Source organism: Myxine glutinosa, chromosome 5, assembly GCF_964187855.1.
Source record: "Myxine glutinosa chromosome 5, kmMyxGlut1.1, whole genome shotgun sequence".
Classification (NCBI taxonomy): domain Eukaryota; kingdom Metazoa; phylum Chordata; class Myxini; order Myxiniformes; family Myxinidae; genus Myxine; species Myxine glutinosa.
In genome coordinates this window covers 8,872,665-8,889,641 of record NC_136265.1, presented here as the reverse complement: position 1 = coordinate 8,889,641, position 16,977 = coordinate 8,872,665, and the positions used below count along the sequence as shown (strand labels likewise).

The 16,977-nt window shown below is 44.3% G+C and overlaps 1 protein-coding gene across 3 annotated transcripts in view; it reads left to right on the top strand.

The window, feature by feature from the left end:
- LOC137427974 (glycogen [starch] synthase, muscle) overlaps positions 1–16,977 on the top strand; it is a 48,297-nt gene that overhangs the window by 30,199 nt on the left and 1,121 nt on the right. For all 3 annotated transcript variants that reach the window (XM_068117847.2, XM_068117848.2, XM_068117849.2), the window contains 7 exons: positions 10,253–10,312; positions 14,958–15,036; positions 15,733–15,846; positions 16,105–16,231; positions 16,337–16,432; positions 16,607–16,770; positions 16,856–16,933. In XM_068117847.2, coding sequence (XP_067973948.1) covers positions 10,253–10,312; positions 14,958–15,036; positions 15,733–15,846; positions 16,105–16,231; positions 16,337–16,432; positions 16,607–16,770; positions 16,856–16,933 — 718 coding nt within the window. The remainder of the gene's footprint in view (positions 1–10,252; positions 10,313–14,957; positions 15,037–15,732; positions 15,847–16,104; positions 16,232–16,336; positions 16,433–16,606; positions 16,771–16,855; positions 16,934–16,977) is intronic.

Sequence of the window (16,977 nt, the reverse complement as noted above, 5' to 3'; positions counted from 1 at the left end):
AGAGGAGTTAGTAATTTGGTCAGGAGAGGAGTTAGTAATTTGGTCAGGAGAGGAGTTAGTAATTTTGATCCGGAGAGGAGTTAGTGATTTGGTCAGGAGAGGAGTTAGTAATTTTGATCAGGGGAGGAGTTAGTAATTTTGATCAGGAGAGGAGTTAGTAATTTGGTCAGGAGAGGAGTTAGTAATTTTGATCAGGAGAGGAGTTAGTAATTTGGTCAGGAGAGGAGTTAGTAATTTTGATCAGGAGAGGAGTTAGTAATTTTGATCAGGAGAGGAGTTAGTAATTTTGGTCAGGAGAGGAGTTAGTAATTTTGATCAGGAGAGGAGTTAGTAATTTTGATCAGGAGAGGAGTTAGTAATTTTGATCAGGAGAGGAGTTAATAATTTGGTCTGGAGAGGAGTTAGTAATTTTGATCAGGAGAGGAGTTAGTAATTTGGTCAGGAGAGGAGTTAGTAATTTGGTCAGGAGAGGAGTTAGTAATTTTGATCAGGAGAGGAATTAGTAATTTTGATCAGGAGAGGAGTTAGTAATTTTGATCTGGAGAGGAGTTAGTAATTTGGTCAGGAGAGGAGTTAGTAATTTTGATCAGGAGAGGAGTTAGTATTTTTGATCAGGAGAGGAGTTAGTAATTTGGTCAGGAGAGGAGTTAGGAATTTTGATCAGGAGAGGAGTTAGTAATTTGGTCAGGAGAGGAGTTAGTAATTTGGTCAGGAGATGAGTTAGTAATTTGGTCAGGAGAGGAGTTAGTAATTTGGTCAGGAGAGGAGTTAGTAATTTTTATCAGGAGATGAGTTAGTAATTTGGTCAGGAGAGGAGTTATTAATTTTGATCAGGAGAGGAGTTGGTAATTTGGTCAGGAGAGGAGTTAGTAATTTTTACCAGGAGAGGAGTTAGTAATTTTTATCAGGAGAGGAGTTAGTAATTTGGTCAGGAGAGGAGTTTGTAATTTTGATCAGGAGAGGAGTTAGTATTTTTGATTAGGAGAGGAGTTAGTAATTTTGATCAGGAGAGGAGTTAGTAATTTTGATCTGGAGAGGAGTTAATAATTTGGTCAGGAGAGGAGTTAGTAATTTGGTCTGGAGAGGAGTTAGTAATTTTGATCAGGAGAGGAGTTAGTAATTTTGATCAGGAGAGGAGTTAGTAATTTGGTCAGGAGAGGAGTTAGTAATTTGGTCAGGAGAGGAGTTAGTAATTTGGTCAGGAGAGGAGTTAGTAATTTTGATCAGGAGAGGAGTTAGTAATTTGGTCAGGAGAGGAGTTAGTAATTTGGTCAGGAGAGGAGTTAGTAATTTGGTCAGGAGAGGAGTTAGTAATTTGGTCAGGAGATGAGTTAGTAATTTGGTCAGGAGAGGAGTTAGTAATTTGGTCAGGAGAGGAGTTAGTAATTTTGATCAGGAGATGAGTTAGTAATTTGGTCAGGAGAGGAGTTATTAATTTTGATCAGGAGAGGAGTTGGTAATTTGGTCAGGAGAGGAGTTAGTAATTTTTATCAGGAGAGGAGTTAGTAATTTGGTCAGGAGAGGAGTTTGTAATTTTGATCAGGAGAGGAGTTAGTAATTTGGTCAGGAGAGGAGTTATTAATTTTGATCAGGAGAGGAGTTGGTAATTTGGTCAGGAGAGGAGTTAGTAATTTTTATCAGGAGAGGAGTTAGTAATTTGGTCAGGAGAGGAGTTTGTAATTTTGATCAGGAGAGGAGTTAGTATTTTTGATTAGGAGAGGAGTTCGTATTTTTGATCAGGAGAGGAGTTAGTAATTTTGATCAGGAGAGGAGTTAGTAATTTTGATCTGGAGAGGAGTTAATAATTTGGTCAGGAGAGGAGTTAGTAATTTGGTCTGGAGAGGAGTTAGTAATTTTGATCAGGAGAGGAGTTAGTAATTTTGATCAGGAGAGGAGTTAGTAATTTTGATCAGGAGAGTAGTTAGTAATTTGGTCCGGAGAGGAGTTAGTAATTTTGATCAGGAGAGGAGTTAGTAATTTGGTCAGGAGAGGAGTTAGTAATTTTGATCAGGAGAGGAGTTAGTAATTTGGTCAGGAGAGGAGTTAGTAATTTGGTCAGGAAAGGAGTTAGTAATTTGGTCAGGAGAGGAGTTAGTGATTTGGTCAGGAGAGGAGGTAATAATTTGGTCAGGAGAGGAGTTAGTAATTTAGTCAGGAGAGGAGTTAGTAATTTGGTCAGGAGAGGAGTTAGTGATTTAGTCAGGAGAGGAGTTAGTAATTTGGTCAGGAGAGGAGTTAGTAATTTTGATCAGGAGAGGAGTTAGTAATTTGGTCAGGAGAGGAGTTAGTAATTTTGATCAGGAGAGGAGTTAGTAATTTGGTCAGGAGAGGAGTTAGTAATTTTGATCAGGAGAGGAGTTAGTAATTTTGATCAGGAGAGGAGTTAGTAATTTTGATCAGGAGAGGAGTTAGTCATTTTGGTCAGGAGAGGAGTTAGTCATTTTGGTCAGGAGAGGAGTTAGTAATTTGATCAGGAGAGGAGTTAGTAATTTGGTCAGGAGAGGAGTTAGTCATTTTGGCATGGTGTCGGTAATAGGAATAGGTCAGGGTTGTTGAGTGGTGAGACAAGTAATAGGAATAGGCCGACTCTTCACGAAGAACACCGTGGGATCTTTCATGTTCACCAATGAATAACAGACATGGGTTCATTTAATCAGGAAATTTGATGTAGCAGGGGGCCATTTGGCCCACCATGCCTGTGCTACACCAACACCAGAGTAAATCATTCAAATCAGGCTCGGGACTTAATTTTATTTATCAGGGGGTGATAAAAGCATGCCAGGCGTGGAGATATCACCAGGGGGTTAAAAATTTTACAATTGTTTTACAGTTTTACAATTATTATTATTTCATCTCCTTTTTGGACGTGGAGAATGGAGGGGGTGGGGGAGGAGGGGTGGCGGAGAAGTGGGCAAAGGCGGTTTTAGGATGAAGAATGTACAACGCTGACCACACATGATCCATTGACAAGGCCTCTAACAGATACCTACCAGTCCTGCCAAGTACTCTACACCCCTCAATATCCAATTATTCTAGATACCTATCTAGCTCGTATTTAAACCAATCTGCTGCCACTACCACCAACTATTGTATATGCTGCCACTACCTTTCCAGGGAGACCATTCCATGCATTAACTACTCCGAGTGAAAGACCTTGTCTTATCATATGAGTTCCCTTACAAGAACTTGGCTGCAGAATGAGGCCGTTTGGCCTATCAAAACCGACTTGTGGTTGTTTGTCCATGCTCTATCCTTTTTAAATGCTGAACATCAGGCGAAGAAGCAGCACGCACCATTTTGAAGTATTTTGATACGACTCAGCCAGGGTACGAACCGCCGACCTCCTGCACTCAGAGCAATTGCTCTAACCATAACACTACCGAGTGTGCTAACTCTCCTCTTATTTAATCTCAGGCTATGGCCCCTGATCTTGTCACTGTTTATTGTGCTGAAGAACTCTTCTGCACTTATTTTGTCGTTACCTTCATTATCTTAAACATCTCTTAAACATAACATTCCTTGTCTCACCACTCAACCACCCTGACCTATTCCTGATTCTCCATGATAACATTCCTTGTCTCACCACTCAACCACCCTGACCTATTCCTGATTCTCCATAATAACATTCCTTGTCTCACCACTCAACCACCCTGACCTATTCCTGATTCTCCATAATAACATTCCTTATCTCACCACTCAACCACCCTGACCTATTCCTGATTCTCCATAATAACATTCCTTGTCTCACCACTCAACCACCCTGACCTATTCCTGATTCTCCATAATAACATTCCTTATCTCACCACTCAACCACCCTGACCTATTCCTGATTCTCCATGATAACATTCCTTGTCTCACCACTCAACCACCCTGACCTATTCCTGATTCTCCATGATAACATTCCTTGTCTCACCACTCAACCACCCTGACCTATTCCTGATTCTCCATGATAACATTCCTTGTCTCACCACTCAACCACCCTGACCTATTCCTGATTCTCCATGATAACATTCCTTGTCTCACCACTCAACCACACTGACCTATTCCTGATTCTCCATGATAACATTCCTTGTCTCACCACTCAACCACCCTGACCTATTCCTGATTCTCCATAATAACATTCCTTGTCTCACCACTCAACCACCCTGACCTATTCCTGATTCTCCATAATAACATTCCTTATCTCACCACTCAACCACCCTGACCTATTCCTGATTCTCCATGATAACATTCCTTATCTCACCACTCAACCACCCTGACCTATTCCTGATTCTCCATAATAACATTCCTTGTCTCACCACTCAACCACCCTGACCTATTCCTGATTCTCCATGACAACATTCCTTATCTCACCACTCAACCACCCTGACCTATTCCTGATTCTCTATAATAACATTCCTTATCTCACCACTCAACCACCCTGACCTATTCCTGATTCTCCATAATAACATTCCTTGTCTCACCACTCAACCACCCTGACCTATTCCTGATTCTCCATGACAACATTCCTTATCTCACCACTCAACCACCCTGACCTATTCCTGATTCTCCATGATAACATTCCTTGTCTCACCACTCAACCACCCTGACCTATTCCTGATTCTCCATGATAACATTCCTTGTCTCACCACTCAACCACCCTGACCTATTCCTGATTCTCCATGATAACATTCCTTGTCTCACCACTCAACCACACTGACCTATTCCTGATTCTCCATGATAACATTCCTTGTCTCACCACTCAACCACCCTGACCTATTCCTGATTCTCCATAATAACATTCCTTGTCTCACCACTCAACCACCCTGACCTATTCCTGATTCTCCATGATAACATTCCTTGTCTCACCACTCAACCACCCTGACCTATTCATGATTCTCCATGATAACATTCCTTGTCTCACCACTCAACCACACTGACCTATTCCTGATTCTCCATGATAACATTCCTTGTCTCACCACTCAACCACCCTGACCTATTCCTGATTCTCCATAATAACATTCCTTGTCTCACCACTCAACCACCCTGACCTATTCCTGATTCTCCATGATAACATTCCTTATCTCACCACTCAACCACCCTGACCTATTCCTGATTCTCCATAATAACATTCCTTGTCTCACCACTCAACCACCCTGACCTATTCCTGATTCTCCATGACAACATTCCTTATCTCACCACTCAACCACCCTGACCTATTCCTGATTCTCTATAATAACATTCCTTATCTCACCACTCAACCACCCTGACCTATTCCTGATTCTCCATAATAACATTCCTTGTCTCACCACTCAACCACCCTGACCTATTCCTGATTCTCCATGACAACATTCCTTATCTCACCACTCAACCACCCTGACCTATTCCTGATTCTCCATAATAACATTCCTTATCTCACCACTCAACCACCCTGACCTATTCCTGATTCTCCATAATAACATTCCTTATCTCACGACTCAACCACCCTGACCTATTCCTGATTCTCCATGACAACATTCCTTATCTCACCACTCAACCACCCTGACCTATTCCTGATTCTCCATAATAACATTCCTTATCTCACCACTCAACCACCCTGACCTATTCCTGATTCTCCATAATAACATTCCTTATCTCACCACTCAACCACCCTGACCTATTCCTGATTCTCCATAATAACATTCCTTATCTCACCACTCAACCACCCTGACCTTTTCTTGATTCTGCATAATAACATTCCTTATCTCACGACTCAACCACCCTGACCTTTTCCTGATTCTCCATAATAACATTCCTTATCTCACCACTCAACCACCCTGACCTTTTCCTGATTCTCCATAATAACAATCCTTATCTCACGACTCAACCACCCTGACCTTTTCCTGATTCTCCATAATAACATTCCTTATCTCACCACTCAACCACCCTGACCTTTTCCTGATTCTCCATAATAACATTCCTTATCTCACGACTCAACCACCCTGACCTTTTCCTGATTCTCCATAATAACATTCCTTATCTCACCGCTCAACCACCCTGACCGTTTCCTGATTCTCCATAATAACATTCCTTATCTCACTACTCAACCACCCTGACCTATTCCTGATTCTCCATAATAACATTCCTTGTCTCACCACGCAACCACCCTGACCTATTCCTGATTCTCCATTATAACATTCCTTGTCTCACCACGCAACCACCCTGACCTATTCCTGATTTTCCATAATAACATTCATTGTCTCACCACGCAACCACCCTGACCTATTCCTGATTCTCCTTGATAACATTCCTTATCTCACGACTCAACCACCCTGACCTATTCCTGATTCTCCATAATAACATTCCTTATCTCACCACTCAACAACCCTGACCTATTCCTGATTCTTCATAATAACATTCCTTATCTCACCACTCAACCACCCTGACCTATTCCTGATTCTCCATAATAACATTCCTTATCTCACCACTCAACCACCCTGACCTATTCCTGATTCTCCATAATAATATTCCTTATCTCACCACTCAACCACCCTGACCTATTCCTGATTCTTCATAATAACATTCCTTATCTCACCACTCAACCACCCTGACCTATTCCTGATTCTTCATAATAACATTCCTTATCTCACCACTCAACCACCCTGACCTATTCCTGATTCTCCATAATAACATTCCTTATCTCATGACTCAACCACCCTGACCTTTTCCTGATTCTCCATAATAACATTCCTTATCTCACCACTCAACCACCCTGACCTTTTCCTGCCTCTATGTTTATACCTCATTCGAATGTACCACTCCACACATTCACTCCATGAAGATTTCCCATTTCTCTGATGATGATTGTCGTCTTGTTAACCTTTCCCAATCTCCAGCATCCAGATCCCTCCTCGTACCCGCAAGGTTTACCCTCCTGAAATCTAACAACCTTACTCTACTATCCCGAACTCTAACTCTCAACAGAATCCTTACACACACGACGTTATGGTCACTTTATCCTAAATGCTCCCCTACATCCACCTCCTCCACCATATTGGGATCGTTACTTAAAAGGAGGTCTAACCCTGCACTCCTCCTCGTGGGCCCATATACAAATTTGGTTAAAAGCAATCCTCGACTAGACCTGAGAAATCCTCATCTATTCTGTCCTTTCCCTGTTCCTGGACCAAATATCCTCTGATAAAATATTTAGCTCTTACATGAGCCTCGACCTAGTATACCAAAAAAGGAAATCTCTTCCTGGCAAGTTAAAATCCTCCATAATGGATACTCTTCCCTTTCGGCATGCCCGTCTGAATTGTTCACGTGCTCCTCTTTCCCCCTCTTCTCTTGTGCCACAAACTCTATAAAAACATCCGACAGTAAAAGTATCTTGAAGTTTCTACAATCTCTAATCTCTACCCATACATAATCCTCCACATACATTCCTTCCTTAACGTCGCCCCTTTATTAACGCACAGGTTGTAAACCTGGTGCGTTATAGCGTTTGCCTGGGAATTTCTGTCTCTCCAAAAGTGAAGCTCCAACAGTGTAGACGTTTCTGTCGCTCAGATGTGTAGACAGTTTCTGTCGCTCAGATGTGTAAACATGACGTCATCAAATCTATATTTAGGCTAACCATGGGCTACCCCTTTGGCTGGTACGCGGCCGCTCGCTAGTACATAATATAGGATATATTTGTTATATGTTATGTTATAGGATATATAGGATATATGTTATATGATATAGGATATATATAGGATAGGTTATAGGATATATATGTTATAGGATAGGAATATAGGACCCAGAGGACCCAAATGACCCAGAGGACCCAAATGACCCAGAGGACCCAAATGACCCAGAGGACCCAAATGACCCAGAGGACCCAAATGACCCAGAGGACCCAAATGACCCAGAGGACCCAGAGGACCCAAATGACCCAGAGGACCCAAATGACCCAGAGGACCCAAATGACCCAGAGGACCCAAATGACCCAGAGGACCCAAATGACCCAGAGGACCCAAATGACCCAGAGGACCCAAATGACCCAGAGGACCCAAATGACCCAGAGGACCCAAATGACCCAGAGGACCCAAATGACCCAGAGGACCCAAATGACCCAGAGGACCCAAATGACCCAGAGGACCCAAATGACCCAGAGGAACCAAATGACCCAGAGGACCCAAATGACCCAGAGGACCCAAATGACCCAGAGGACCCAAATGACCCAGAGGACCCAAATGACCCAGAGGACCCAAATGACCCAGAGGACCCAAATGACCCAGAGGACCCAAATGACCCAAATGACCCAGAGGACCCAAATGACCCAGAGGACCCAAATGACCCAGAGGACCCAAATGACCCAGAGGACCCAAATGACCCAGAGGACCCAAATGACCCAGAGGACCCAAATGACCCAGAGGACCCAAATGACCCAGAGGACCCAAATGACCCAGAGGACCCAAATGACCCAGAATTTCTGTCTCTCCAAAAGTGAAGCTCCAACAGTGTAGACGTTTCTGTCGCTCAGATGTGTAGACAGTTTCTGTCGCTCAGATGTGTAAACATGACGTCATCAAATCTATATTTAGGCTAACCATGGGCTACCCCTTTGGCTGGTACGCGGCCGCTCGCTAGTACATAATATAGGATATATTTGTTATATGTTATGTTATAGGATATATAGGATATATGTTATATGATATAGGATATATATAGGATAGGTTATAGGATATATATGTTATAGGATAGGAATATAGGACCCAAATGACCCAGAGGACCCAAATGACCCAGAGGACCCAAATGACCCAGAGGACCCAAATGACCCAGATGACCCAAATGACCCAAATGACCCAAATGACCCAGAGGACCCAAATGACCCAGAGGACCCAAATGACCCAGAGGACCCAAATGACCCAGAGGACCCAAATGACCCAGAGGACCCAAATGACCCAAATGACCCAGAGGACCCAAATGACTCAGAGGACCCAAATGACCCAGAGGACCCAAATGACCCAAATGACCCAGAGGACCCAAATGACCCAAATGACCCAAATGACCCAGAGGACCCAAATGACCCAGAGGACCCAAATGACCCAGAGGACCCAAATGACCCAGAGGACCCAAATGACCCAGAGGACCCAAATGACCCAGAGGACCCAAATGACCCAGAGGACCCAAATGACCCAAATGACCCAGAGGACCCAAATGACCCAGAATTTCTGTCTCTCCAAAAGTGAAGCTCCAACAGTGTAGACGTTTCTGTCGCTCAGATGTGTAGACAGTTTCTGTCGCTCAGATGTGTAAACATGACGTCATCAAATCTATATTTAGGCTAACCATGGGCTACCCCTTTGGCTGGTACGCGGCCGCTCGCTAGTACATAATATAGGATATATTTGTTATATGTTATGTTATAGGATATATAGGATATATGTTATATGATATAGGATATATATAGGATAGGTTATAGGATATATATGTTATAGGATAGGAATTTTGTACATTTAATAAATTTTTAAGATTACAAAACTATTTGTTTTGTATTTATGGATGTTTAAATCAAAAGAAAAGTACATAATGTGAATACTAGTAGCAATTTTACAAAAACCATGGCATAATTTCAAATCTTGACCCGAGATGATAATTATGCTACATCATAATTTCCATGTGCCAACCTGGGCGGAATCCAAGTGGATTCACTTGTTTTAATGCAATAAGAATCCTCCACATCAATTCTTTTACGAGGTGATTCTTCTTCTTTTTCTTACACATGGCAAATAGCGGCTCATATGTCCGAATGAAAATTAGGCAATGCGATACACGCTCTACCATTGCTTGTTTTATTGTATTTTATCCAATGGAATTGCCCCATTTCATGCAAGGGATGAAGGGAATACTTTTATTTAAAAAGGGAATTGAACAAGCATTTTAGATGAGCTCGGTTATTACCCCAAGCACGCAAAGTGAGAAGCAGGGTTAAGCAATTGGTTTATGTCTGTCCGTCTGTAAACGTCAGTTTATGATCGAGGAACAACTGAGAAATGTTTATGTTCAACGTTTCAAACAGCGGCAGGTGCCGTCGTGATTTCCAACTCTGGTCGGTTTCCGATTAAGTTCATGGCTCTTCCACATCCAATGTATTTTATTCACAAGACAAAAGGTAGAGCCTTCTGCATGGATAACGATAGAAACGTTAAATGTGACGTTTTGTTGATTTTCCTACCCTCGGCGAACTTGATCCAACATCTTACACACTCACCTATGCTTTGTGTTCCTTCCTTGTGTTCTGTAGGGACACGGCACATGTGATAAAGGAAAAGTTTGGCAAGAAGCTTTACGAATCCCTATTAGTGTAAGTATTACGTCATCACCTTCACGACCACTCTCTGGTGCTTCACGAACCTTCGGCACATCTCTCACGGTCCCTACTTTATCTGATCCTGATCACTTTATGAACGTCATGAATCTTAAAGTACGCTTCCTTCGGTCAATTGCTCTGGTTTGTTTTCTTTGGAGTCGAAGTTGATGCAAATTGATGGATTGTCGTAAAAAGATTGTTGCTAATCTGAAGTAAAATTGTCATAAAAATCTAAAATGCTTTCGTCTCCTGGAAAGCAAATTCAACGGAAGGAAATCTCATTTCCTTTCACAAAGCCCGAAACAAGTGTGTGTCCACCCTCAGGAGAGCCAGGAAACAATATCTCTCCGTTCTCACGACAGAACTCTCTTATCTGTCTCCCTCTTCCAAATCCTGGTGGCGTCCTGGACATGTTGCTTCTGCTGTCTCAACAATGGATGGAGGTCCTCAATGCCAAAGAGGAAATCAGAGCTGTCTCCCTTGACATATCACGTGCCTTCGATACGGTCTGGCACCCAGCTCTGCTCACCAAACTCTCCTCCTATGGTATCCATGGAAATCTCCACTCATGGCTTGCGGACTTCCTCTCTGGTCGGAGGCAACGTGTGGCCCTGAATGGATTTCTCTCATCTCCCCTTCCTGTTCTGGCTGGAGTTCCCCAAGGTAGTGTTCTGGGCCCAGTGCTATTTCTGGTCTTCATCAATGATCTCTCCGACTCTCTGGAAAATCCTCTCTATCTCTTTGCTGATGACTCCACTATCTGCCGCTCCATTCCTCATCCCTCAGATCGGCAATCTGCAGCCTCCTCACTCTCTGCAGACCTGGACAAAATCACAGACTGGTCAAACAAGTGGAACATGTCTTTCAATCCTGACAAATCTCACACTCTTACAATGTCTCTCCGAAAGGACCGACTGGAAAACCCTCCCATCTACTTTCTCAACAATTCTCTCCAAGAAGTTCTGTCGCTCAAGCTTTTGGGTCTCACTATCTGCCATGATCTTTCCTGGGAAAACCACATTTCCAAGCTGGCCTCCAAAGCCAGTCGCCGACTGGGCATCCTCCGTCGTGCGAAGTCCTTCCTTGGCACACCTGAGCTCCTCACCACATACAAGGCTTTCATCCGCAGCTCAATGGAATACTGTTCCCCCCTCTGGGCTGGTGCTCCTGCCTCACACCTAGCTCGGCTTCACGCTGTTGAGGCCAAAGCTTTCAGAATCATTGGAATCTCCTGTGATGAAGCTAACTCCGAGGGTCTTTCACTCACTCACCGCAGGCAGGTTGGTGGTCTTTCCGTCTTCTACCGACTCCTCTCTGGCCTTGCTCCCCCAGCTCTCTCTGTGCTCTGTCCCCCCAATATTCCTTCAGGTCGCACAAGATCTGCCTGCAACCCTCTTATGTTTAAACTGCCAAAATCTAGGCTCTCTGCTCACCTTCACTCTTTCATTCCTCTTTTCTCCCGCCTCTGGAACAAACTCCCCCACTCCCTTCAATCCCACTTCTCACTCCAGGTCTTTAAAACAGCTGTTCACCACCATCTCTTATCTTCCCCCATCCAAAACCTTGATCTTTTCTACCCCCGCTAATTCACCCCAGAGTCCTTGCAGTGTTCATATGTTTTATACCTCTCCCACCTCCCCCAAAGCCCTCCCCCTCCCACATTTCTCCCGATGTCCCTGCTCTCAAATGTTGTTTGTGTCCTTCCCCCTCTCTCCCCATCTTGTCTGCCGCTCCCCTTGTTTTTTGTGTTTTGTTTGTCGGTTTGACTTTTTGTGTGATTAATGATAGCTCTTTCATGAGCCTCGATCTTATATACAAAAAAAAAAATAATAATAATAATAACTAGCCGAAACCCGTGGAACATCCACGGAAGGGAGGATGTGGTGTATGGATAGAGTGTACCATTATGGATGGCATAGGGGATTTGCTTATCCGAGTAAGAGTTAGGAAGAAAGATGAGAATGAAGAGTGCGTATATGAACAACGTATTTATTGCTCAGATTTTTCGAGTATGGCTGTACGTGATAAACAAAGAGCACGGTTGGAAGAAATTATGGTAAACCCACCTGATGAGGTTAGCGTACACCGCGATCGACGACACCGGCACAAATGCATGCTCAGTATTGTCCACTCAGTGGACGGCTTGCTGTCGCCTTCGACTGTCCAATCAGCGGACGGCTTGCTTCGCCTTCGCCCAGCAGACGCCAATACGATGGCGTCGTAAGATGGCGTCGTATCGGCAGTTAATCGGATGCTTTTGGGCCCAAACGTCGGCTAATTCAGATTTTTCGAGTATGGCTGTACGTGATAAACAAAGAGCGCGGTTCGTAGATCGTAAATCCATTAGTGCCGTGGGCATCGGGTCACTGGGTGCGGCGTAAAAGGGATAACAAAGTCGAGTCCTTACGCTATTATTATATAGATAATAATAATAATAAAAAATGAACACAACGTTAGCAAGCTGCTTGGTAACTGAACACACAAACGTTAGCAATCTGCTTGGTAACTGAACACACTAACGCTAGCAAACTGCTTGGTAACTGAACACACAAACGTTAGCAAGCTGCTTGGTAACTGAACACACAAACGTTAGCAAGCTGTTTGGTAACTGAACACACAAATGCTAGCAAGCTGCTTGGTAACTGAACACACAAATGCTAGCAAGCTGCTTGGTAACTGAACACACAAACGATAGCAAGCTGCTTGGTAACTGAACACACAAACGTTAGCAAGCTGCTTGGTAACTGAACACAAATGCTAGCAAGCTGCTTGGTAACTGAACACACAAACGTTAGCAAGCTGCTTGGTAACTGAACACACAAACGCTAGCAAGCTGCTTGGTAACTGAACACACAAACGTTAGGAAGCTGCTTGGTAACTGAACACACAAACGTTAGCAAGCTGCTTGGTAACTGAACACAGAAACGTTAGGAAGCTGCTTGGTAACTGAACACACAAGCGTTAGCAAGCTGCTTGGTAACTGAACACAGAAACGTTAGGAAGCTGCTTGGTAACTGAACACACAAGCGTTAGCAAGCTGCTTGGGAACTGAACACACAAACGTTAGCAAGCTGCTTGGTAACTGAACACACAAACGTTAGCAAGCTGCTTGGGAACTGAACACACAAACGTTAGCAAGCTGCTTGGTAACTGAACACACAAACGTTAGCAAGCTGCTTGGTAACTGAACACACAAACGTTAGCAAGCTGCTTCGTAACTGAACACACAAACGCCAGCAAGCTGCTTGGTAACTGAACACACAAACGTTAGCAAGCTGCTTGGTAACTGAACACACAAACGTTCGCAAGTTGCTTAGGAACTGAACACACAAACGTTAGCAAGCTGCTTGGTAACTGAACACACAAACGTTAGCAAGCTGCTTCGTAACTGAACACACAAACGCCAGCAAGCTGCTTGGTAACTGAACACACAAACGTTAGCAAGCTGCTTGGTAACTGAACACACAAACGTTAGCAAGCTGCTTGGTAACTGAACACACAAACGCTAGCAAGCTGCTTGGTAACTGAACACAGAAGCGTTAGCAAGCTGCTTGGTAACTGAACACACAAACGCCAGCAAGCTGCTTGGGAACTGAACACACAAACGTTAGCAAGCTGCTTGGTAACTGAACACACAAACGTTAGCAAGCTGCTTGGTAACTGAACACACAAACGCTAGCAAGCTGCTTGGTAACTGAACACACAAACGTTAGCAAGCTGCTTGGTAACTGAACACACAAACGTTAGCAAGCTGCTTGGTAACTGAACACACAAACGTTAGCAAGCTGCTTGGTAACTGAACACACAAACGCCAGCAAGCTGCTTGGTAACTGAACACACAAACGTTAGCAAGCTGCTTGGTAACTGAACACACAAGCGTTAGCAAGCTGCTTGGTAACTGAACACAGAAACGTTAGGAAGCTGCTTGGTAACTGAACACACAAGCGTTAGCAAGCTGCTTGGGAACTGAACACACAAACGTTAGCAAGCTGCTTGGTAACTGAACACACAAACGTTAGCAAGCTGCTTGGGAACTGAACACACAAACGTTAGCAAGCTGCTTGGTAACTGAACACACAAACGTTAGCAAGCTGCTTGGTAACTGAACACACAAACGTTAGCAAGCTGCTTCGTAACTGAACACACAAACGCCAGCAAGCTGCTTGGTAACTGAACACACAAACGTTAGCAAGCTGCTTGGTAACTGAACACACAAACGTTAGCAAGCTGCTTGGTAACTGAACACACAAACGCTAGCAAGCTGCTTGGTAACTGAACACAGAAGCGTTAGCAAGCTGCTTGGTAACTGAACACACCCCTGGTACGTCTGCGGCCATTTTGTTGAATCCTTTACCCTCCTCGAATGGGACTACTTCTTTGGCCCTTTTCCATTGTGTGAATGTTTTTTCCATACCTGGCCCTCTCTTTCGCAATCCGGATTTTGTTTCCCATTGATTGCGGTTTCACAACATATTGCTTAACGTCACATCGGGAAGCGGTGTGGTCTCCATTTTCATGTGGCGCAATTCTCTCCTCTTGGTGCGACTTTGCACTTTGGATGGACAATGTCCTGCACCTCCCCAAGGCCCCGAAGAATGGAACCCAACCATTCATTTCCTGACTTTTTGTCCCTAAACAGTGGGGAAATGCCAGACTTGGGGAAGATTATGGATAAGGAGGACCTTACCTTGATGAAACGTGCCATCTTTGCCACACAGGTACCCCTGGCCTTGATGTCTCTTGTCATTTACTCGTGTGATTGGCCTTTACGTGGCGGTGCTTACCCAAAAATAATGGTTGAAACTAACAGAGGTTAGCATACCTAAAATCAACGTCCTGTTGGTTTCGTCCATTGTTCTACCCGTTCGCTGATGCAAAATGACCCTAACATTCATGATCAACACCAGTTCATCATTGTTACCCAGCATGCTTCTCTAAAGTGACGCACGTGATTCAACCAGAGAATTGTGTTGGAAAGTTTGGTGCCATGAGCGCAGATATTGGTGAATTTGGGACTTATCTCAGTTTGGGGAGGGAGGGGGTGCTGACGGTATCGCTGTGGTGTAGTGAGCTCACCTATGATCTGTCTGGCGTGGCTTTGTTTCTCCGTCCAATTGCAAACTCCCATCATGAGGCCTTGCCTTTGTAACTGGTCATCGTAACCATGTTAGTGTCGGGTTGGCAGGGCGCTTGCAGTGTTGATCTGGCAGTAATAGGTTTAACCTGGGGGTGTAGGGTTAACGGGGCATTTATACGGTTAACAGGTTGGTATGGGATTAACGATGACAATGACAATAGGGATCCAATGAGGCTATTGTTATTATGATCTCTGGCATCGCATTGTTGTTTATCCTTGTGTTTCCATCTTGCACCGAGAACACGATATACTTCCGAACCCATTGTTTCTCCTCTAGAGACAATCCCTTCCACCTGTGTGCACTCACAACATGCTGGATGACGCCACTGACCCAGTCCTCACCAACATCCGCCGTATTGGCCTGTTCAACAGCCGCACGGAGCGCGTCAAGGCATGTGCACCTGCACAACACGATCCACTACAGTGTGTGTGTGTGTGTGTCCGTGTGTGTGTCCGTGTCCGTGTCCACGTCGTGTACAGGGTTTCATTCCCCTGTATTTCATCTGAGCAGTCAGACATGTATCCATAAGGAGGCCTGAATACCTGATGATGAAAGATGACCCTTATCCCTACAATTCTCACTTCCTGTTTTACCAAAAGTCATGTGGCTCATCCAACCACCCCTTTCTTCTTTCCCCATTTTCTGTAGGTGATCTTCCACCCGGAGTTTCTGTCTTCCACCAGCCCCCTGCTGCCCATGGACTACGAAGAGTTTGTTCGAGGCTGCCACCTGGGAGTCTTCCCTTCATACTATGAACCTTGGGGTTACACCCCAGGTGGGACAACTTTCATGGACTTTGGGAGTGGGGAAAGGGGCGGTTGATTGTGAGTTCCAAGATCGGTCTAAAGTACCTCTTCCCCAATTTTTATGATTTCTCCAGCGGAGTGTACCGTTATGGGAATTCCAAGTGTGACAACCAACCTGTCTGGCTTTGGCTGTTTCATGGCGGAGCACGTGGCTGATCCTTTATCTTACGGTACACGCTTTAGGAGACGTACACCTGTCACAAACTTTACACACTCACTCATTCTTTGTCTTGCTCCGTGAAATGTATTGAGGATTTGGTTTGCATCCGTGGGCACAGTTTCCATTCCTCCTTGCGTGACGCCATTGTTCCTGTTCCTCTATGCCTGCCTCACCGACCCTTCAGGGATCTACATTGTGGACAGGCGGTTCCGTTCTGCGGATGAATCCTGTAATCAGCTCACATCCTTCCTGTTTGGATTTTGTCAGCAAACGCGCAGGCAGAGGATCATCCAACGAAACCGTACCGAGCGTCTCTCCGACCTGCTCGACTGGAGATACCTGGGAAAGGTGCTCACCATAATAATCACCTGCTTTTCATTCATTCATTTGCTCCGTGTTTCATTTATTCTCTCCACCCCCTCCAACTCCCCAGTACTATAGCCAAGCTCGACACCTGGCTCTCTCCAAAACCTATCCAGACGTGTTCTCGTACTCGCTCGACGAAGTGGAGGTTTGTGTACCTTTCCTTCCTTTTGTCTTTACCAACTCTTTCCT